Raw genomic sequence first — 23,301 nt, 5'->3', positions numbered from 1 at the left:
AACATATCCCTTAAGAAATCGTGCAATTCTGGAGGGGAACCAACTTTCCCTCCTTAAATTGCGCAACCCTGATTGGTAGCCTGCTAGCCTCAAGAATTGTGCAACTCTGCCTATCAACCTTCCTTAGAAAAACTGCACAATCTGACCCACCAAAACTTCTCAGCCAAGAAATTGCACAATCCTAGGCAGCGGTGAGCTGCTCAGCCCAAAAATTGTAGAATCCTTTTGGCTAGCCCAGCTTCCTCCCAGAAACTACGCAAAAGTTACCCTCAGTCAGGCAGACTGTTGCATGTGCCATCAAGTTGACCGTTTCCACTCGGGACTGAGAAAACTTGACTTGCATGCATGGACTGCTTTTCCCCAAAATAGAGAAAAACAACATGCAAAAAGCATCCCTAGATTTGAGGGAGCTATTTTTAGCAGCTGGAGGTTACATGCAAAGATCGTTTTAGAATATTTCCTCCAAGTGTTGCTTTTTCCTAGATTTGTGGCATGCACGTCATGAGCATCAAACTTATCTATTCGATGCTTCAAAGATCACTTATTCACATTGATCTTAGAGCTCTGACATCCCACAACACACTGAGGAGTCTTCGACACATCCAACTCAGCTATTTACGGGTAAGTCCTCTTAACTTGTCTTTTGCAGCATTTTTGTCGCTTTTTGTGTTTTGGCTTGTGTGAGCGTTGTCTGCTTGATTTATGTGAATGCTTGTTGTTGTTTGCATGCATATTAGCTTCTACTAGCATCATTTCAGTTTTCGTTAGCATCTCACTGTTGTCGCATGCATGACATTGTTTTGCACGAACGGTTGTCGATTTGGCAGCTCACTTCACACACATGCATGTTGTTCCATTTTCTAAATATTGCATTCATTGGTTGCATGCATGATCATTCACTCCCGCTTACACTTAGTATCACCATGAATTCACATTCACATCTAATTTCAGTTGCTCATTAGCGAGTTTGGGCAGCCTTGGCCTGAACTTTACCTCACCAAGACAACATTACACAATCTTGAAAGGTAAGGCTCTGCCTTCCTCCCAGAAAATGCGCATTTTTTCCCAATGACTGTCCTCCACTCTTGCATGGCATAATTCTGATATGTAGTGACTACTGGCCCAGAAAATTGTGCAATGTTGTCACTGAACCTGTAACCCTTACCAGCTGGAATTGCGCATTGCACAATCCCAGCAGGCTAGTCTGGATTGCGCATTGTACAATTCCAACATCCATCCAGCCTCCCACCAACCCGGACTACCCTTTGCGCAGTTCTAACAACCAATCTCCCAACCTCCTAGAGGAAATTACGCAATCCTTGCCAGTCAATCCCCGAGTATGTTGTATATCGTTCCTCAAGTTTGTTTTGTTTCTAGCTGATGAATTTATTTCCATGCATGTCACCATGTCTCCAAATCTAATAGGTGTTGGTCCTCCTCTTAGCAATTTAGAGTCAATGGCCTCCAAGAGAGAAGGATCAAATGACACTGATGGAAGTGCAACTAGCACAGCAATTGAGCAAGTGTCTACAAGTTTGTTGATCTATGAAGACACCAAGTTGATTGTGGACAAGGACATCAAGATGAAATGGCAAGAGGTTAATGATGCATTTGCAGGCACATTTGGGGAAGACCTTGAAGACCGCCAAGTCTATGTGAACATTCACAAGTTTGACTTGTATCGTATTGCATGCAGGTATCGTCTCGCACACTGATCCTGAGATGATGACATTGAGCAGTGTCAGTGAGACGAAGATTGCTACCTTCAGGGCACATGATTAGGAACAGATGTACCATATCTCGAAGCCAGTGATCACCATGGAGACACCCAACAACAATGCCAACTCCAGGGATATCTTGAAGAACTGGGTGAAGGAGCTAGCCAAATTTAGGATGACACCCAACCAAATCTACAAGATGAAGATAATGTGGAAGGCATATCAATACTTGGTCATCTTTGCATGTCACCTGTATGGCCAAGAGAGCACGAAGACCTTCCCACAGAGTTGGGTGATCACATTGGACCAACTGGACAGTGAAGGAAAAGCATGCAACTGGTCCGACATGTTGGCTCATAGGTTGAAGGAACAAGTAACAAGAGCTCGATAGCCTCCCAAAGGTCAACAAGCAGAAATCTACATGTCTGCTTACATCTTGGATGCAATATGTGCCCGTCAGGAGTTCCTGAGCTTGAAGTGGGCATGGACATCGGCAGAGACCTCTGTGAACACTTATTGTAAAATGTTGTCCGAATGCAACTTCAGAGGAGTTATCACATAGTTTTCCGATCATTTTGTCACCCTGGTGTACAAGATTATATTTGAATAGGATCCACCTTGCATGTCAAAGGCAAGAATGGAGGCACTGATCGATATAGCATATTGGTATGCCTCACCGTCTAGCACCTTCATACGGATGTACAACGCGGAGAAGTCTCTACATGTTCTACTAAAGTTTGCCTTGGACAAGCTCGTCATGCAGGAAGTATCATACCACATCTCGGCAGGTTTATCAGCTAGGTTGCACCGGAAGAAGAAGGCACCTTGGCCCGCTTTTCCATTGCAGATTGGGTTGTACGAGATATGAAATTTCAAGCATGCAGATGTTGAAGCAGAGGAGATCAAGAAATATCCATTCGACGCCCGAAGCTACAATCTGTATGACCCACATTGTTTTGTAAAAGATCATTGCACGAGAGTACAGTTTCAGTGGATCCACGGGGCATGTCATTGGGCAGAGGAAGACCCATGGAGATATTGTTACAACTTATCCAGGCATCAAAAATACCTCTCACCTCTTTGAAGTGGTTGTAGACTAGTTTCAGTATAGAAGTCTTGCCAACGCCCCCATGCCATAAATGCCGACCATCCGAGCTTGGCGATGGGCTTCAGGAAGCCATGCCTGCACTTACATTTGAGAAGATTCAATGGCTAACCCTACGAAGATTCAATGGTTGAACATAAGGAAATAGGTCGGAGAATCAAGACTTAGAAGTCTCTAACTAAGTAGAAGCTTACCCCTTCATGAACCACCAACATGTTATTATAAGTGGTATGATATTGTTTTTAGAAAATAACCCAAGGTACTTGAGACTTTTTCATGTATTAAAAAAATATCACTTTCATAAGTGCATTAACAAATCATAAATAGTAACAAATTTTTCATTTAAAGAAAATGATTATAAAAAATTGAATTTAGTGAAACAATGGAGAAAAAGTTTCAACAACATGGATGAAGCAAATGACAAAATACAATAGCATCAGGTAGGGTAATGTCCAACATAGCTAGCAAACATTAGCAACTTTTCACATGAAGGACACAACTCATGACCCTAGCTTTACCTCCAAAAATTCACCCAAGTCAGAGCCAAGACATTTTAAGCCACCTAAGCAAGAACACAAACCCACCATGCTTCAAAGGTCTCTTTGTACCAAAGTATTTTTCTCTCAAAGTATTAAGGATATAAGTAGTGATAGCACTCACGTGACCATGTAAGGATTTTATTATAGCAATCCCTTGTACTTGAAATCTCAAAAACCCTCAAAGGAAGGGCCTTTATGTTTCGCAGAAACTTATGTGCCCTACGGAGTGGAGGCTCTTGTGATCATTATAACAACTAGATCAAAGAGCTAAGTGAATTTGTGCCTTTGGAAGATCTCATATGTGCCATGTCGGGTTGGGGATTACAAGGAAAATATCATTTTGAGGACAGGGATGTGTTTCTTGATGTTGTCAAGAATGTTATCACATTGTAATTTCAACTTTTAGTTTAGATAAATGTCGATTATTTGACGAATATTTTGCACATCATTGATGAAATCCTTGTATTCCAAGTCTTAGATAAACCACATGAATGCCACATGTTTTACAAAATTTATTTCCAACAACTACTTTCTAAAACCTTTGAATGCAACAGTTTGATAAAATGCATATTTTACAAGTGCTTGCTAAAACCTTTGAATGCCAATTGTTTGGTGAAATACCTACCAAACTATTATTTGCTAAAACCACTATTATATTGCAGAGATTTTAAATGATGGTAAAGTTCCTCAATGAGAATACCATACTTTTGTGCGTGAATTCAAATGATTTTGTGGCACACTTAAAACAACAATTGGAGATTTACATAGAGTCAAACAACTAGAATACTAATCAAAATACTTGAATATAGCTTATGCAATTATTCAATGATCCACTTCGTATTGCAATTACAAGGAGAACTAGGACTTGGGGTCAACTTCAAAGTTGCTATCCTTTAAAGACGCAGTGAAAATAAAAAAACTTTCACTTTAATTATTTCAACCACTTTTCTATGTAGTACATATATGGTAGATAAAGTGGAAGATGAACCATTGGGGGAAATAATATTACTCGAGGTCACTCAACTATATCAATATTATGAATTGCATATTTAATACTCATTCGTTTTTGGCATGTTTGTGTCCCATTTATGTCACTTTTTGTATGTCATGTACTCATGAGTCACTATGTATAATTTTGAGTCAGTTGTATACTTGTTGAGGGTTTTCATGTTGATGTAAAGTGTTGTTATAGTCTCAAAAGGTCTGTAAAATAAGTGTCAAGATGCAATAAGGCCTCATCTGAAACTGGGCCACAACCTTTCTAGAGGTGTAGTTGATGTTCTGTGGATTCTTATTGAGACATGCAGTTGGTTTCTTGATGTCAAGTTGGGCTTGGAAGGATGGTTTACAAGTCATATCAATCCCCTAAAGCTATGTTGCAAGTTTGAGGGAAATATTGTTTGTTTTTCATTATGCTCTACCACAGTCGTTGGGATGAGGGCTTCTTCGTGCGACTAAAAGACTCCAATCGAATTTTCACGATGTTGTGGGAGAGACCAGTCGAAATTTCATATGCTTGTGTGAGAGACCAAAAGAAAACATGAAAATTACTCTGGATTTCAAGCACACAATTGAAATTATTTTGTTGTTGGCGAAGCTTATGGTCTAAATTTTCTAGAAAAAGGTCGAGACAAGTCGTGGGGCCTCTAGAACTTGATCAAAGTTAAAAATAACAAAAGTCTAGTGGAGTAAGTGGCTTGATTTGGTCAAGAATTCTATATCAGTCAAATTTGAAGCATGTGAAAAGGTTTTTGGTGAGTTCCATCATCTAAAGAATTTAGCGACTTAACCATTTCCATATTTTATAAATATGAGAAGAAAAATTGCTCAGTTGGTTGGTTCTCTAGCAGTGTGAGTAAGTGAGTGTGCATGTAAAGAAAGTGCACAAACCAGTGATTGGAGCAGTGAATTCAGAGCTTCAGTATTGCAGTGTGCTTCAGAAATTATTCATCAACAGTGTTTCAGAGTTGTGTGTAGAGATTGAAGATCAATTTGGAGAGTGTGTGTGGAGAGATTTTTTCTCTCATTTGGAGTGTAAAATTGTGGTTGCATGAGTGTGCTTATTTGATGCTACCTTTTTGTTTATGCAACAGTATTTTCAGTGTTGAATTATATTATCTTGTTGCAAAAAAAAATTTACTTGGGGTAGGGGCTTCAAGCGAAGTGCATGTTGATTGTCTATTGTAGGAGTGGGTGCTCCAAGTTGATTGTAACCAACATTTCTCATTTTAGTCAAGGGATGGGTACTCAATTTCTAGTGGTGGCTAGCTGATGTATGTAAATGACAATATTTTGAAGCAATAGATAATAAGAAGAAGCATAAAATAGTTTAGTGGTTTTTTTCCCTAGAGGGGGGTTTTTCCACCTAAAATATAAGTGTCTACATGTGATGCTTATTTGTGTTTCTCTTGTGCATGTTAATTTTCTCATTATATATTTTTGAAGTGAATTTATGAATAAGTTTTAATTATAGAAAATTTAATTGTTATATTTTCGTAATACTGATTCACCCCCACCCTCGCCCAACCCCCTCGCCTCTTAGTATTACTTGTGGCTAACAATTGGTATCATAGCCAACTCCTTTCGCTACAACTTGACCACTAAAAGGAGAATTTGAGAAGGGACAATGGTTGCTCATGATGTGAAGCTTCCAATTTTCTATGGTGAGAACTATAATCTGTGGAAGATGAGAATGGAGGGGCACCTCATGAGTTGAGGCGTTGATGTTAATTCTACTGTGGTGTTCAAGTATGTTGTTCCTGATATTCTTCTATCAGACCCTAATAGAAAACATATTTTTCAAAACAATGCCAAAGCCAAAAATGTTATATTGGCAGGACTCAGTGAGAATGAATTGATAAAAGTCATGCATTGTAAATCAACCAAATAATCTTAGGAAAAACTTGAGAATAGCTATGAAGGTGATAAGAAGGTGAAGAAAGCAAATCTCCAAACCTATAGGATGAGGTTTTAGAGCTTGAGAATGAAGGAAGATGAAACTATTGTAGAATATTTCTGAAGGGTTGAAAAAGTGACCAATCTGATCAAGAGCATAGAAGAAAATTTTCAAGATGAAGTTGTTATTCGTAAAACCTTGAGGTCTTTACTAGAAATATTTAATCCAAAGGTTTCTTCTATTGAAGATATATCTTATTTGAGCACCCTCACTATGGAGCAATCGCTTGGAATTATTACAGCCTATGAGATGCACATTATAGAAGAGAAACTTGAGTCTAGTGAAGTTGCATTCAAGGCCTCCAAGAAGGTCAAGGCTCTTACCAAGAAGCTCAAGAAACTTCCAAACAAAATCAAGGAAAATGAAGATTATTCTAATAGTGAATTTGATGAATTATTTGCTTGGTTTGCCAATAAATTAAAGAGAGGTTACGGAAACTATAAAGGAAATCTTCCTTTCAAGTGTTTCGAATGTGGAAAAGATGGACATTTTGCTACACAATGTCCACACAAAAGAAGTGAAAAGGAGGAGAAGAATAAGGAGATGAAAAGCAAGGATAAAACTCAGAAATTTCGAAAAGATCAAGCTCAAAAGAGAAGGATTTACTACTACAAAGAAAAAAATGATACTTCAGATGAAAGCATTAAGAAATATTCATTAGAATAAGAAGAACACAATGAATGTGTTCTCATGGCTTTTGAGTCCAAAGATGGATCAAATATGGAGTATGGATAGATTGATCATGAAGGTGAGCTCATTACTGCACTTGAGGGGGCTAAGAAAAGCTAGAAACAAAAATAAGATGTTGAAAGAGGAAATACGAAAACTAAAGGAGAATAAACCTCCCTTGGTTGATAATTATTTGAAGACTCAGTTGGATGAGTTTGAGAAATTCAAGGAAAAATTGTTGCAACAAATTGTGGTTCAACAAAATAATATGCTAGAGTTGGAGAGATAAATTGAGTCATTGAAGCAGAATATTGGTGGAGCTCCTATTGCATGCACCCATGAAGAAGACACCATCTTCCTAAAAAGAGAATTGGAAGAGGAAAAAATGAAAGAAAATGTGCTCACCAAATAGCTAGAAGAATGGAAAGGAAATTGTCACAAACTTGAAGAAGAAATTGTTGCATTAAGAACTAGCCTCTCAAAGGCAGAATCTAAAGAATTTATAAATCAGAAATTTATGAAGGGATTTGAAACCTTGCAAGATATTCTTAACATTCAAAGGTCATCGGAGGACAAAAATGGTTTGAGCTTCAATCCTCCTCTACAAAATGTCAAAAGTCAAGCAAATGTTACAAAAATCAACAAGGTTGCTCAAAATAATGGAGCTGAAGTTAAATCAATAGAAAACCAGTGAAGCAAGCAAGATCATCAAGCTCCACTCGTCCTTCATGGAAACAAAAGTTCAGGTATCCTACTCTATTTTATGGTTATTGTTTTGCATGTAACAATTTTGGACATAAGGCCATAAATTGTAGATTGAAGATGTTTCCTAGAAGAAATGTTGATAGATGAAGAGTTGCTCAAGGTCCAAATAATTTGCATGCTAATGGAAATGATTATTTTGCTCGACTAATGAAACCTTGCAACATTACCATGTTCCAACAAATCCAAATCTGCATCCACTTAAATGTAACAAATTATTGTTCTTCTATATTTTTTATATACCCATAATACTAATTCCAGCTCCAGGGGCTTTATCATCATCCCCGGGCCCATTAGTGAACATCCATTTCTTGCGAAAAACGAATTCTCTTCGTCTCGCCAACATTTAGTTTCCCCAAACAACGAGAGACTAGTCTTGCCAACATTTGTCTTCCCCAAATATCAGGGTTTGCTCTCGTCCGATATGAATGCACCCTTAGCTATGGCGTTGGATCATGCACACCAAACCTTGGTCATGGCAACATTGGTTTCATTATTTATGATGATGTTGTTGGCTTTGTTGTGGAGAAGTTCAGTGCATATGTTAATGATTTCTTTAGACCAAGCAATAATGCTTCTCATTACAAAGCCCTAATCACTGGTCTTCAACATGCTCTCTGGCTCGACATCACCCACATCACCACCCTTGGACATTGTAAGGTCCTTATCCAGTAGGCAATAAGTCCTCTCTTCTCATTTTGGATTTAGAATTAATTTATTATAATTTCATTGTAAGGAGAAATTGTTTTATTTCATGGTGTTCATTGTATCTTGTGCAGGCGAAAGGTAATTGGAGAGTGGATATCCCCTGGATGAAGAGATACCACAACGGAGATTGGAAATTGATTTCGCAGTTCCAGAGCTTTAGAATGGAGCATATATATTCTCAACATAATTCTGAGGCACGTTCCCTAGCCTTGGCAGGATTTTACAGTACTTTTGTAGATCAAAGTAGACGTGCAAAGTGTGAGATTTTGCAGAGGTGTAGAGACCCAGAGTCTGCGAAGATTTTTCAATTTTGTTTCTTTATATTGGTTGCTTAAGCTCTATGCTTCAAGGTTGTTTTGACTTGTTTGTTTTTTTGGTTGCTTTCCTGGTAGAGGGTTTCATTAATATGCCAAAAACACTTTTAATTAATAAACCCTAGGTTTGTTGGTTACGGGATTTGCATTCACGGGAGAGATTGTTTGGTGCAAGATGAAGTTCATGCTCAACTGGACCGTAGCAAACTCTGATAACATGTGCTCCTGGAATGGCATTTTCTGCAGAAAGCGCACTAAACGAGTGATTGCCATAATACTGCCTGGATTGGGATTGCAAGGTCCCATTTCACCATCTCTTGGAAACTTCTCATTGTTACGCACTCTGAATCTTTCTCAGAATAACTTCACAGGAAGAATTCCAACGGAGTTTGGCCAGTTGAAGGCGCTGGGAGTACTCGACCTCAGCGATAATTTGCTTCGTGGTTATATTCCAAAAACTTTGTGTAATTGTACAAAGCTGCAATGGATCTGACTTTCAATAAACAACTTGATAGGAAGTATACCAACAATATTTGGTCGTCTAGTCCAGTGGAAACAACTCCACTTGGAAAACAATAGTATTAGTGGAAATATTCAAAGTTATGTTACAGAGCAAGAGTCCACGAAGAATTATGTAATGGAGTAGACCTGCTCCATTTATATTAATATAATTAAATGATTTGTATATACAAATTTAAAAAAAAAAAGATTGAATTTAAATATTTTTAAAATTTTAAAATGCCAATTTCATGATTTTATATTTCTAAATGTGAAATTTTTAAACTAAAATATAAAACATTGCACATGAATTAATTGAAGTATAAGTTTTCAATTTTTTTAAATTTATGTTATTTTTTAGAGAAAAATAGAAAAATCGGTAAGGAGAATGTGATTTTAATATATTTTTAAATTTTTAAATATTTATTATTTATTAAACTGATTATAATGTTTGTTTGTTCGTTTTTTTTTTTAAGTATTTTCAAATTTTACACATATTTAAGATTTTAAATTTGAGCATGATTATCAATATTGATAAAATGAAAATCATGATAATTAAATCTAAAAAAATTACATATTTGGTATATGACAATCAACAATTAATTGAAGGAAGTGTCTTCTTTCAAATATCTTGGAGTTTATATCACAGGTTCAACTAAAGTTATAACATTGAAAAACCACATGGAAAACAAGACGTTAAACCACATGAAAAACAAGACATTCTATAAAATCATTGCAAAGTCTAGCCAAAAGCATCTTTGACTCAAGATGGATGACATAAGGAGGTTTGATCTTGGTTAGACCATGAAAGCATAAAAAAATATATCATTTTGGGGAATAAGGATAATATAAAAATTGTAGTGTGATAAGGAGTTCCAGGTAAAAAAAATTAAGATATAAACATTGTTAAAATAAAAATAAAAAAAATCCTCATAAGCTTAATTCACAAAATCTAAGAGTAAACCTAAATTTGTAAAACATATTTTGTAACATGAATTTTTGATAGGATGTTAATTATGATAAGAAAGTCAAATCTAATGTGATGATATTGAAAGGGCACAAAAAATTATGGTGGGAAGAAGTGCTAGCACAAAGGGAAAATAAAGGAAAAGAAAAAGTTAAGAGTTATGATAGGATGGTACAAAATTCAAAGGAAAATTGAAGCCAAAATATTATTAGTTGAATTTTTTTAGGCAAATGCAAAATCTTAGACAAAAGGCTATGATGATTAAAGAATATATAGAGGAGTTTTATCGGATCAATATTAGAGTAATTTATGTGTAAGAGGATGAGGAGAAAGTATTCTAGTACATAAATTGCTTGAGATATGATATCCAAGATGAGATATGCATTCTACCCCTAACAACAGTTGAGGAGGCATATCAAATTACTCTTAAAGAAGTGGAAAAATTTGCAAGGAAACAAAGTCAGAGAGGAAGACAGAGAAGTTAGTCAAGAGGTAAAGGGTAGTAGGAAATAGAGGAAGATTCTAGGTTCAATGAGAGGAAGCGTCTCAAAACAGCTAAGCCAAGCATATAGAGGAAGTGAGTGTAGATGTGGAAGATTCTTTTGAAGTTGAAAAGCATATCATCTAATTCCTATAATAGCTTTGTATTACTTCTCCTTCCCCTTCTCTGATCATCCTTCGAGGGCTTTAAGGGGTCTATGAAAGAATGTAGATTGATGCCTAGATTATGGTTATTAGAGTTATTACATGATGGTTGTTAGGTGTGATGAGTATCATTTTTTAGCAAGGCTCCCTTGAGGATTTGTACCTGATGTCATAAGATCGAATATGGGTATTTTCCCTTCTAAACAACTACATTTTCTTGTGTATCTAGGGAATCTAGATCCATATATTTTGGGGTTTCTGGAATTCTTGGATTTATCCTTCTGACATAATCACTTGATTGGTAGTGGGTATGTTCTTTTTTGGCTATGAGATTGACTTTGTTAGTTTGGTTTGTTGTTTTTCCTCTAGTTGTTGCTATTAACCCATTGCCACATGGTTGTTGGTTATATTACCTCGGGACACCTCTTTAAAGGAGGGATCTTATAAATTAGCTAGAGACTCAAAGCTATTTCGAGTTGAGATTTCCATATATGTCATTGAAGTCGGTTATGGTTTGGGTTGTCTATATTGTTGATTGGGCTAGACAAAGTTGTCCTTGTTCATTTGTATTTAATTTTTTTAGTAGGATTTGTTTTTTGTGTGGGATAATCCCTGAAAAGGTGGCCATATTCATGGCATTTTTGGTACTGCAAGGGGATGTGCTCATTGTCTAATGATTTCCTCCATACTATATCCTGATACAATATATCAATCAAAGCCTATAGGAGTTGTGATATGTCCATATTCACATATATCATGGCATATGATGTATATAGTCCCCTTTGAGTAACCTTAGAGGTTTTTGACAAAGTGCCCCAGCACATTTCCTATGCCCTAAAGAGTTTCTTCCTCCCAGAATTCTTTTGGAAAAGAGAAGAGCTAGATCTAGATTGGCATCATTTTGGAATTTTGTTTGACTGGGCTTAAATTGTCCATCCAAAATTCGAGGTAAATTCCAACAAAATTAAAGAAGTATAATCTTTCAAAGGTTGAAGTCCAATTCTCAAAATTGGCAAAGATTATTATGAAAACTTCATTTGCTCTCAACTCCAAATCAATTTGCTCTTTTTGTATCCATACTATCAAGGCTCTTTTTAATGGGCCAAAATCCCATAAACTTGTTAATTAAGACATGGTCTTGTGTAAAATGAATATATTCCCCAATCATATTAGATTTAATCTCGCATTTAAGCTTTGTGTTGCTTTAGATAAATAACGCCCTCGTCCTCATGATTGCTAGGTAGCTCCTAGTAGTGGATCTCTAGAAGAAGAGATTCCCTTAATATATTACCCTTATCATGAAAATTAAATGGAGGGGTTGCAAGCATGGCCCATCATTTTTTGATTCTTGCATTGCTAAAGATCATGTTGCTATAAGAGGGGGATGACCCCCCTCCCCTTGAGTGCGTGATGGTTACATTAAAGAAAAAAATCCTTGAATACAATAAACTATTCGAGTGAAAAAAGACAAAAAAAAAAAAAATTGAATTCCAATTACATAACTCTAATTAAACTTAGATTCACCATGACTTAAAATCACCTCTTATACATATCTAATTTTATAAAAAAAAAAATTATCAAATGTATAATTAGTTTGTATGTTATATTAATTTCATAAACCCTAACTACATTAAAATAATATTATAATTTTTTTATTAAAATTTAATACCTGTAAATATTAACTTTTAATGTTTTTAAATAATTTTTTATAGAAAACCAAAGAATAGTTGAGACCTAAATATTGAATATTGAGAGAATAAATATATTACACTCCTAAAATTGTATCCAACACTTTTATAGGGTATTATTATGAAGGAGTTTTACATTTTCTTTCAATTTAGTATCGGTTAATTTATATATTAATTTAGAAATTTTTAAGGTTTTTTAATTGAAAAAAATATTTTGAGGATTTTTTTTTACTTGTATGATAAATTAAGATTTAAAATGCACAATAACTAATAAATATTATGGTGTAATTTTTCTTCAAAATATTTTATTTAACAAAACAAATTAAAATCATTAAGTGAAATGAGGGAATTTGACTATGATAAAAACAATATTGCAGTGTGACTTCAACATGGTGCTATCTACAATGGAAAAAAATGGGAAGAAGAAAGTTAAGGAACGTATTTGAGCATACTTTTCGATGAGATTTGTGCAAATCCCAATGGATCTTATAATTGTAGAGAGTTGGTAGTTCAACTACCAATTCCCATCCAACTACTGTTTTAGAAATTAAATATTTAAATTTTTACATAGCAAGAGTATTATGGAAAAAAATATTTTAGTGAGGACAAGATTCCTACTATTCCGCCTAGCTAGCCCCCACTCATGATTCATGTTTCACATAGTTTCTCATCCCTTTTATTAATTATTTGGCATTTAGTTTAAAACAAAATACAATATGCTTAAACTAGGTCAACGTTTACATGTCTATACAAACAACATTTATTTCATTAATTACACTGAAGGGAGTTTTCTCTATGGATTTGGATGGGAAAACATTGTTCATCCCAAATCTCTATTTTCTTCCTCCTTCCAGTTAGAATTTGATGCGTGGAAAATTCACCAACTACAAAAGTCATCATAGGTTTTACAAGTCATTGCTTCGCGTTGGGGCTCTCCACCAGTTACGTGGGGTTGAGCGTGGCGGTTTACACCTCCATCCAAACCGCAATAGCTCCCCCCAACAAATCCCTTTTCCTGCTCTTCAATGTCGGGGTTCCTGCCATGGTCTGCCTACTCTCACTGCAGAGACCATTCTTACCGGTAATGTCCTATGGATGTTCCATAGTCATGGTTGTGTATTTGTTGCTCCTAGACTTTTAGCCATCTCACCCTCATCTGGCAAGCTACATGCATTGATTCTGCTTGGCCTTCTTCTTGCACCTTTGTCTCTCCCTGCTATGCCTTTTATTTCAGAGCTCAAAAACCAAGACTCAATGAAATGCATGTAGGCACATTGAGATGCGAGGGTCCTAACAAATAATGTACCTAAAAAAGTAGCAATGCAGATTGAATTTGTCTCTGCTTTTCGTCCCACAGTTATCTTCACCAAACAAGATTTACCTATTTGTGAAATGAAATATTTATTCTTGGTTTGGACATTTGAAGGTGATTTGTTTTTACAGTCGTTTACTAGGGAGATAAGGTTTTACCATAAGTTGGCACCATAGTGTTCACACTCTACACTCAGTTGGTTCTTTGCAGGCGTCGAGTTGTGGCAACCCATTGCGCATAAGAACATGGCACCTCCATTTGACATTTCATGAGCTCGAGCACCAAACAATTGGCATAGGTCCTTATGGATACAGTTAAGAATGCAACCAATCTCCATTGAATAGGGCTTGCAGCGATTCAACTGATTTGGTCGTATAAAACGACCCAGGGTTGAGCGATCCGAACAAGGAGAGGATTCGATGTTCAGGTATTTATGCAACAAATTCAAAATACAAACATTGTTAAATATGTCAAATATTCTTCTTTGATAAATTGCCTAGTATATTTTTGTGCGTTGAGGTGTCGATTGTTTACTTAATATAATGCTAACACCAAAGATATATGGTCTTCCATGAAAAAAACACCCTAAGCTGACATTATCCACTATCCATGGAAAATTATCTTCATAATTAATTAAAAATTCCTCAAGAGCCACATACAACGTTCATCTTGATCCATTTTAGATACACATTACGTAGCATCTTTAAGATAACCAACCTTCAATGTGGTTGGGGCCATTTCCTCTTTACATGTATTACCAATGTTCACTATGACATTGATGTGGCCTGCATATGCCTTTAAGTGATGATTTATGATAATGAAAGGTATCCATGGTTCGATATGCTTTAAGGTGTAATGGCAAAACATGTTCTCCAAAATATAATACGCTGCCCATAATACACTCTCCATGCTCTTTATTAATATGCGCTCCAAATGCTCTCTCGATCAACATAGACTTTAAAGTTAAATAAAGTAGTTGATTAGGTTTTTTATGCATTGAGTTTCAAAATTATCATTCACATAGTATTTATTTTTTAAAATAATTGTTTTATCATATTTAAAAAGTATTTTATGGCCAAAAATCTAGGGAGATATTTTTTTAATACAATATGTATTATATATTTATTTTAATTATGGATTTATTAAATGTTAATGGATCAAATTTTCAAAAGTACAAATATATTTTAGACAAAATGTAGAAGAACCTCATGTAAGTCTTTGCGTGTGTCTTTGCTTATCTCACTATTATTTATTTGTGTTTTTCATTTTTGGGCTAACAATTTCTTCAAGTCCTTTGATTACTCTACATGGTAAGAATTTAAATGCAAGTTAGACACTTGCACCACCCAAACCACATCACTATTACCATTATTCACTCACCTTCCACATAATAAAACATCTCCCTTGACACTAAACCCTTTGATTGCAAGGACCAGAGTGGTTCATGAGGTTTGGAGGTTAGAAAGTTCTTTCCCTTCAATGTGGCATTATGCACCCCATAAGGTGACTTGAATGATGCACCCTGACATGTCGCACGAAGAGATAGTTTCCTTCCACATTCCCCTCACTCCTCTTATCGAGGTTCCTTTGCACCTCTCGGTGCAATTGCTAGTTACAGTGTGGGAGTATTCCATTTTTGTGATTAATATATTTTAAGTAGTGAAATGTTTTTAAAATATTTTAATGATGCCTCTAAATATTGTGAAAGTGTACAAATATATTTATAAATTCCCATAAATATTGGTATAAATTAATATTTCATTATTTTTTTATTTTTTTTAAATAAGAATAATACAATATATCTTATTTATTTTTTAATTTAAAAAGATAAATTTTTAAATTTAATTATATATAAATATAATTTGATAAACTATAATAAGAAAAGTTAGTTCACTAAGCTTTGGATTGATAGTGGATAGGTGCGCTCTTAAGGCACTCCTTCGATAGGTTATTGGTTCAAATCCCGTTGGTACTAACCTACAAAAAAAGAAGAAAATACATATTCAAAATCATTATAACAATATAATTAGTATGGGTTCAACATGTTACAATAGATGGGTAGGATTTCAATAATTTCTTCTTAGCATCCAAAATAAGCCTAATTAACTATAATAAAAATGTAAGATATCAATAATTTCTTTTTAGCATCCAAAATAAGTCTAATTAACTATAATAAAAATGTTACTAGGGAGAACTGATAATAAATGGGTAGGATGTCAATAATTTCTTCTTACCATCCAAAATAAGTCCAATTAAGCATAATAAATATTCTTTCTTTAACTCAAATAATTTATATATCATGAAGTTATGATTCTTTAAGCAATTTAAAACACTGAAACATATTGTAATATTAATTACAAAATAAATTTTATTATTTAAATAATTAATTTTTTAATATTCAAATAAAAAATAACAATTATATAATTTTATTATTATCTTTTTATACATCATTAAAATTAATATTAATAATAATAATCTAATTTAAAATTAATAATTATACATTAAATAATAATATGTGAAATTTCTTATAAAATATATAAAAAGTAATATAGTATAACTTTATAAAACTTAGAATAGATTTATTTCACTAGTTTCAATCCCACTTCTTCACTCTTGTGAGCATCACTTGATGAGTGCTAAGTGGACTATTTGGAAATCACGAGAAATTAGTGAATTACAACTACCTCTCATAGAAATGGTCATAGATGAATGACTTACTTAAAGCAGTTGAATCCCAAATATCGAATATAACTTTATCGACCCAATTTACTATAATGAATATTCTATCTTTAGTTCAAATAATTTATATATCACGAAGTTATGATTTTTTAAGCAATTTAAAACATTAAAACATATTGTAATATTCATTACAAAATAAATTTTGCTCTTTAAATAAATAGGTTTTTAATATAAACAAAAAATAACGATTATATATTTTTATTATTATCATTTTATATATCATTAAAATTAATATTAATAATAATATTTGAATTTAAAATTAATAATTATGCATTAAATAATAATATGTAAAATTTCTAATAAAATATATAAAAATGATAAAATAGATATCATGAAGTTATGATTTTTTAATCAATTCAAAAGACTGAAACATATTGTAATATTCATTACAAAATAATTTTTATTTTTTAGATAAATAGTTTTTTAACATTCAAATAAAAAATAACAATTATATATTTTTAGTATTATCAATTATTAAAATTAAAATTAATAATAATAATCTAATTTAAAATTAATAAGTATACATTAAATAATAATTTATAGAATTTATAATAAAATATAATTTTGCTTATGAATAATTTTAGAGAATTGTGTACTGTTTTTAAGGAGTTGTCCATGTTTAGAGTGAATTTTTCATTTGTATTTAGAGACTTGAAGTTGAACTAATGATGATATGAAGAATATTAAATAAGTATAAATATTATTGTTACGAAACGAAAATATGATAAAAATGATGATTATTATTAATTTTTAATGATAAAAGTGATATCCTCAATAGTCTAAATTGAGTCATTGTTTTGTCATCCCATGCATCATGGAACCCCACCATATCCTCTACCTTCAAACACTGATACGGCTGCAACGTCTCCAACCTTGGAAAGCCGCCACTCCCCACCGCTAACTCCCTTAGCTCACCGCAATAGGATATTTCCATGTCCTTTAAATTAGATAGCTCCTCAAATACCAATCTTCTCAGCGATGGACAATAGCATATGTTAAAATGTCCCTTAAATTAGATAGCTTCTCCAATACCAATCTTCTTGGCAATGGACAATGACCTATGGTCAAATGTTGAAGTTTGGACATTAATCCGTCGTTGATCACACCAGAGGGTCTTACTAAGTCTTACACTTGTGGGCTATTTCTATTTTTAACTTTATTGAAAAATAAATGCCTCTGACATGGGGGCGATATAATACCATATAACACGTAGAGCGGTGATGAGAGAGAAAAAAAAGCAGTTGTCTATAACGCGATTTTTTGAAAGCCTTTCCGGCGGGTTTTTCCGATCGAAATCCGGCAGGAATTTATTGGAATCGCAAGTTTGATAGCTAGTTTCTGCACAATGAAAGCGTCCCAGGGGTTTTTCAGGGAGCTGAATCTAAATATGCAGTTAAAAAACCATTTTAACTGCAACAAATCAAGGTTTAACCTCAATTTCTTCCACCGGATTCCGTCATCGGAACCTCCAAAAAATCGCATTATAGACAACTCCGAAAAAAAGCACAACATATTATATTGTGTTATATCCCCATGTAGAGGAGCATTTATATTGATATATGGTATTATATCTCCCCATGTAAGAGGGCATTTATTTTTCAATAGGGTAGCGCCAAGTCCTCGAGCATGGGAAGACCGCAACTCTCAATTTCGAGTGCTTCAAACTCCGTGCACTCAATAGATGCTTAACTTCTTTAAACGAGGTAATTTCCTCGTTCTCAATCTCTTCAACGATCTGCAAAAACTTATCTTTATATCTTCGAGTTGTGGCACTGTTTATTCACTTGACAAACCAGAAACAGATGATCCCACCATCATGCTTTCTAATTTGCTTACATACTCAAGTGTCAACCTCTTCAACGTTGGAAAGCCCCCGCCTACAATTCCAGGAACCTCCCTAAGTTGCTCACACTGAACCAATTCTAACTCTCTCAGGTTTTGAAACTGAGGAATGCGGTTGGGTAAACTTACCCCCTGATAACTCCAGAGTGTAAAATGTTCCAACTTGTTCAGAAACTTCATTAGGGTAAACTTACATGCTCCCTAAGTTGCTTACACCCTACCAATTCTAACTCTCTCAGATTTTGAAACTGAGGAATGCAGTTGGGTAAACTTACCCCATATAATCATTGAGTGCAAAATGTTCCAACTTGTTCAGATTATCCATGTTGAAGGGAAAAATATGCTCCTCCCCCACATCATCTCTATCTGCATCGTAAACGCACATTAACTGCAACCTTCTTAGGGTCGTCCATGTAGTCATTGTACTTTCTTTAATTTCTGACTTTACTGCTGCCCTCAGCTCCATCAGATTCGAAAGATTTGCAGTATCCTCCACATTTATAGCACAATGACTATGCAGCAGTGGCATGAACAGCTTGTTCAATGAAGTGAGGTGCGAGATACCAGGTGGAATCGCCATTAAGCTATCACATCCTTTTAAGTTGAGATGCTTTAGATTTCTGAGATTTCCGATGTTGTCCGGCAATGAATTTAGAGACATACGACGTTCAAGAATCAAAAATCTCAGACGAGACAGATTACCTGTGCTCTCTGGCAAAGTCCGCAAACCGGAGCAGCCACTCAAATTCAGAAATTCATGTTGTTCAAGTTGCCATAGTGATGTTGGCAGCGTTGTTATGTTGGTGTGAGAGAGATCAAGAACCTTGAGAGACATGGCAGCTGATAGAAATCCTTCTTTAACCTCTGTAATTTCTTCATTGTTCGCGAGTACCAAACTCACCAGTTTTGGGCAAGCCAGACTGGTTGGAAGAACACGAATATCATTATGACCAACTGCTATTTGATCTCTAATCTCGTCTTCAATAGGGAAATCTTGTAGATGTTGACCTGCGGCAAACAAGCACTTCTTACCTCGTCTTCAATAGGGAAATCTTGTAGATGTTGACCTGCGGCAAACAAGCACTTCTTACTTCGCTCTATATAGATTGCCAAGTCCCGCAGCACATCATGAACCTTTACGAACTTTGGGCTATATGGATGCTCCGGCCCTAGTAATCCCTTGCAACATGTTCGAACAAGCATCGATCCACCAGTACATTAATGTACTCGTGCCCCGCATCCATTTGGGTGATCAGCTTTTCTGCGCTCCACATTTCTACCAACGTCTCCACAGTAATCTCTGCATTCTCGGGAAACACAGCGCAATATAAAAAGCAAATCTGTAAGTTACGATCAGGCAAATCGTCATGGCTTCATTTTAGCCTATAGTAGAGGTCTGCATCAATGGTGCTGTGACTGGCTCTGAAGGAAGGATCTGCAATTCTCATGAGAGTCAAAGCACGCCTCCACTCATCTTCCGTCTTTTTCCGCCTCATTGCTGCAGCAACTGTGTTTAGGGCCAATGGCAAACCTCGACACTGAGAAGCAATTTCTCTAGCTATACTGTTCTCCCTTGGAAGAAAGCCATCTGTAAAAGCTCTTGTCCTGAATAACTCCAACCCTTCATCTACGGACAGGGGTTGTATCATCGAGGTGTACTCTTTGCTTGCCTCCATCGCGAAGATCACTTCTCTGCTGTGACTGGACATTAAAACCTTGCTACACCCATGAACCCCGAATTTGACGCCAACTTCATCAATGAGATCGATTCGATCCCACATATCATCACAGATCAAAAGAAATTTCTTCTCTCCGAGGAATCCAGACAATTTCATCTTCCTTATATCATTGTCAGAAAAGCCCTCGAGATTTAAATTAAGAGTCTCGGCCATGGAGGCCTGCAACCTTTCAACCTGATAATGCTGAGAAATTGTAAGCCAAATAACAACATCAAAAATACCTCTCTCCGAGAAGTGGTTGTAGGTGGTTGTAGACCAGTTTCAGTAAAGACGTCTTGCCGACGCCCCCCATGCCATAAACAAAGGATAGATTCGAATACTGTTGATTGTGGTTCCCTTATGGAATTGAAAATCATCCGGTTCCGCCATTTCCATATGGCCCAGATTGTTAACAGTGGAATGTAAATGTGTTAGAAAACCTGCACAGATGAATCTAGCTAGCAGAGCAAAAACACTAAAAGAAAATCGAAAGAAGAAAAGAATGATACATTCGAAAATATGTTACAATGCTCATGATATAGCATCACTGGGTGAAGATCCCAAGGTAATGCACTATAGTGGTGATCAATGAGAAGACTCAACACCTACAACAAGTTCCGAAGATAACTAGTCAGTTGCGGAGTTAAAGAAGGAGCAAATCAAGGAGTAAATCATGCAAAAGGAATTTTGCATGCAATCCCATGCTCTAACTAAGAGTCCGCATGTAGGTGTGTAGTAGTTCCAACATGCAAAAGGAATCTTGCATGCAGTGCCATGCTCTAACTAAGAGTCTGCATGTAGTTGTGTATTAGTTCCAACACCCCCCCTGAACACCACTATGGGGAAAAATAGAAAATGGGCCCTGGCAACTAAGGCCAAAGGTCACCCAAAATACAGTGCAACTTGTACTAAAATTGAGGAAAGAGGGAAAACCTCGTGGGAAACCCACCCCCCCCACCAAAAATACAATGTAATCAAAAGAAAAGAGGAAGAAAAATACAGTTGCTAAGCAATCGTGTCCTTCACTCCAAGACGATTGCGCAAAGAGCGAAACTTCTGCTCAGTGAATGTCTTGGTAAAGATGTCTGCAGTCTGTTCTGCTGAAGGACAGAACTGCAAATCAATGACCCGATCATGTACTAAGTCTCTGATGTAGTGCATATGGATCTCTATGTGCTTCGTCCGCTGCCGCTGTACTGGATCCCTGCAAAATTTGAGAGTGCTCTAGTTGTCACACCAGATGACAATGGGCTGGTGGAACTGGACGCCCAACTCAGTGAGGAAGTGCTGTAGCCACAGAGCCTGAATGGTGATGTTGACTACTCCTCTATACTCGGCCTCAGCTGAAGAGAGAGCAATAGCAGCTTGCTTCTTGCTCGACCAACAGATAGGGCCAGATCCTAGACTGAGTGAATATCTGGAGGTGGACTTGCGATCAATGTTGTCTCCCGCCCAATCAGAATCTGTGAAGCCAAGGAGATTCAATGCAGTGCCTGCTGCATAGTGAATCCCGAAGGTGATGGTGCCCTGCACATATTGGAGGATGCGCTTGGCAGCATTCCAGTGTAGCTCATGCGGCTCCTGCATGTATTTGGAAACTGCCCCTACTGCATATGAGAGATCTGGTTTGGAGTGGGTGAGGTACAATAAGCTCCCCACTAGCTGTCGGTAGAGAGTGTTGTCAACTAATGGAGTGTCACCTCCATCCTCAAGGCGGACCCCAGACAGAAAAGGAGTCGATGCTGGCTTGCAGTCAGTCATGCGAAATCTCTCGAGGAGATCCCGTGCATACTTAGCCTGAGAGAGTTTGATGCCTGTGGCATTCTGGCTAATCTCAAGGCCAAGAAAGAAGTGTAATGGACCCATGTCCGTCATCAAGAACCTATCATGCAAGGCCCTCTTGACTGTAGCAATGGCTGAAGCCGAGCTGCCAGTGATTAGGAGATCATCTACATACAAAACTAAGATAAGAAGAGAATCATGTGTCCTAAGCATGTAAACATTCGGATCAGACTTACATCTTTCAAAGTTTTGTGATAAGAGAAAAGAATCCATCTTCGCGTACCAAGCTCTCGGGGCCTACTTATAGCCGTAGAGAGATTTCTTCAGTCTGCAGACCAAAGATGAATCCTGAATGAAACCATGTGGCTGCTCCATGTAGATCTCCTCAGATAGGTCTCCGTGAAGAAAGGCATTCTTCACATCCATCTGATGTACTTCCCACTGCTGGGCAGCCGTAATGGCAAGTGTAAGACGTATGGAATCCATCTTTGCTACTGGAGCAAAGGTCTCGTCATAATCAATGCCATGCACTTGTTGGAAGCCTTTGGCTACTAGCCTTGCTTTTCGTCTAGTGATTTGCCCATCTGCAGCACTCTTGGTCCTGTAGACCCATTTGCATCGGACAAGTTTCCTTCCTGAAGGAAGGGGGACCAGATCCCAAGTCTGGTTCTCTAGGAGGGAGTTATACTCCTCCTCCATGGTGGACTCCCAAGACGGATGCATAGTAGCCTCAGCATAAGACTGTGGATCAGAAGACTAAACCAAATGACAATGCCAGGAGGGCGATGGTTTAGTGGCAGTGAGGACAAGAGGAGGCTCAATAAACTCTGAGCTAGTCCTCTACAGATCGGAATTATCCCCCACAAGACCATTTCTAGCCGCTGGTTGGTCTTGTGCATATATCTCACGTAAGCTCCTTGTTCTCTGATTTATGACAGGGGAATATGATTCACTGCTGGAAGCCCGATTTGGGCTTGGATGTGGATCATCATTTGCATACACTAGATTTGTATCTGAAGACTCTGTCTTTGCATGTGCATGCTCTTCTTCGGCATCTGCATGATCTGTATCTGCATCTGAGTGCACTAAGTCATCATCTCGGACATGAGGTAGATAAAAAGTGTCTGCATGCGGCGCTTGAGGTGCATGCAAGAGACTTTCCTCAAATTTGACACTTCGCTCAATGATGAGCTTGTCCGTAGAGGGAATCAGGAGTCGATATCCCTTCACACCATCAGGGTATCCAACAAAGATGCACTCAATGCTCTGTGGATCAAGAGCTTTCCTCTTTTCAGAGGGGATCCGAGCCCATGGTCGAGAGCCGAAAACACGGAGGTGA

General features: G+C 36.6%; 1 protein-coding gene across 1 annotated transcript; it reads right to left on the bottom strand.

The window, feature by feature from the left end:
* Positions 1-19,835: 19,835 nt before the first annotated feature.
* Positions 19,836-20,354, bottom strand: LOC149178135 (putative disease resistance protein At1g52660). Its single transcript, XM_089422001.1, has one exon. It carries the CDS (start codon positions 20,352-20,354, stop codon positions 19,836-19,838), a length of 519 nt encoding a protein of 172 aa, XP_089278127.1.
* Positions 20,355-23,301: the final 2,947 nt, after the last annotated feature.

This window comes from Pinus tabuliformis, chromosome 4_1 (assembly GCF_031772625.1).
Source record: "Pinus tabuliformis cultivar Carrire ecotype Pingquan chromosome 4_1, CPIR1, whole genome shotgun sequence".
In the NCBI taxonomy this organism is placed as follows: Eukaryota; Viridiplantae; Streptophyta; class Pinopsida; order Pinales; family Pinaceae; genus Pinus; species Pinus tabuliformis.
This window is presented reverse-complemented; position numbering and strand designations above follow the sequence as displayed.

Bases quoted from the DNA above. Each gene is read 5' to 3' on its own strand.
- LOC149178135 (XM_089422001.1), bottom strand. From the start codon at position 20,354: ATGGCCGAGACTCTTAATTTAAATCTCGAGGGCTTTTCTGACAATGAT.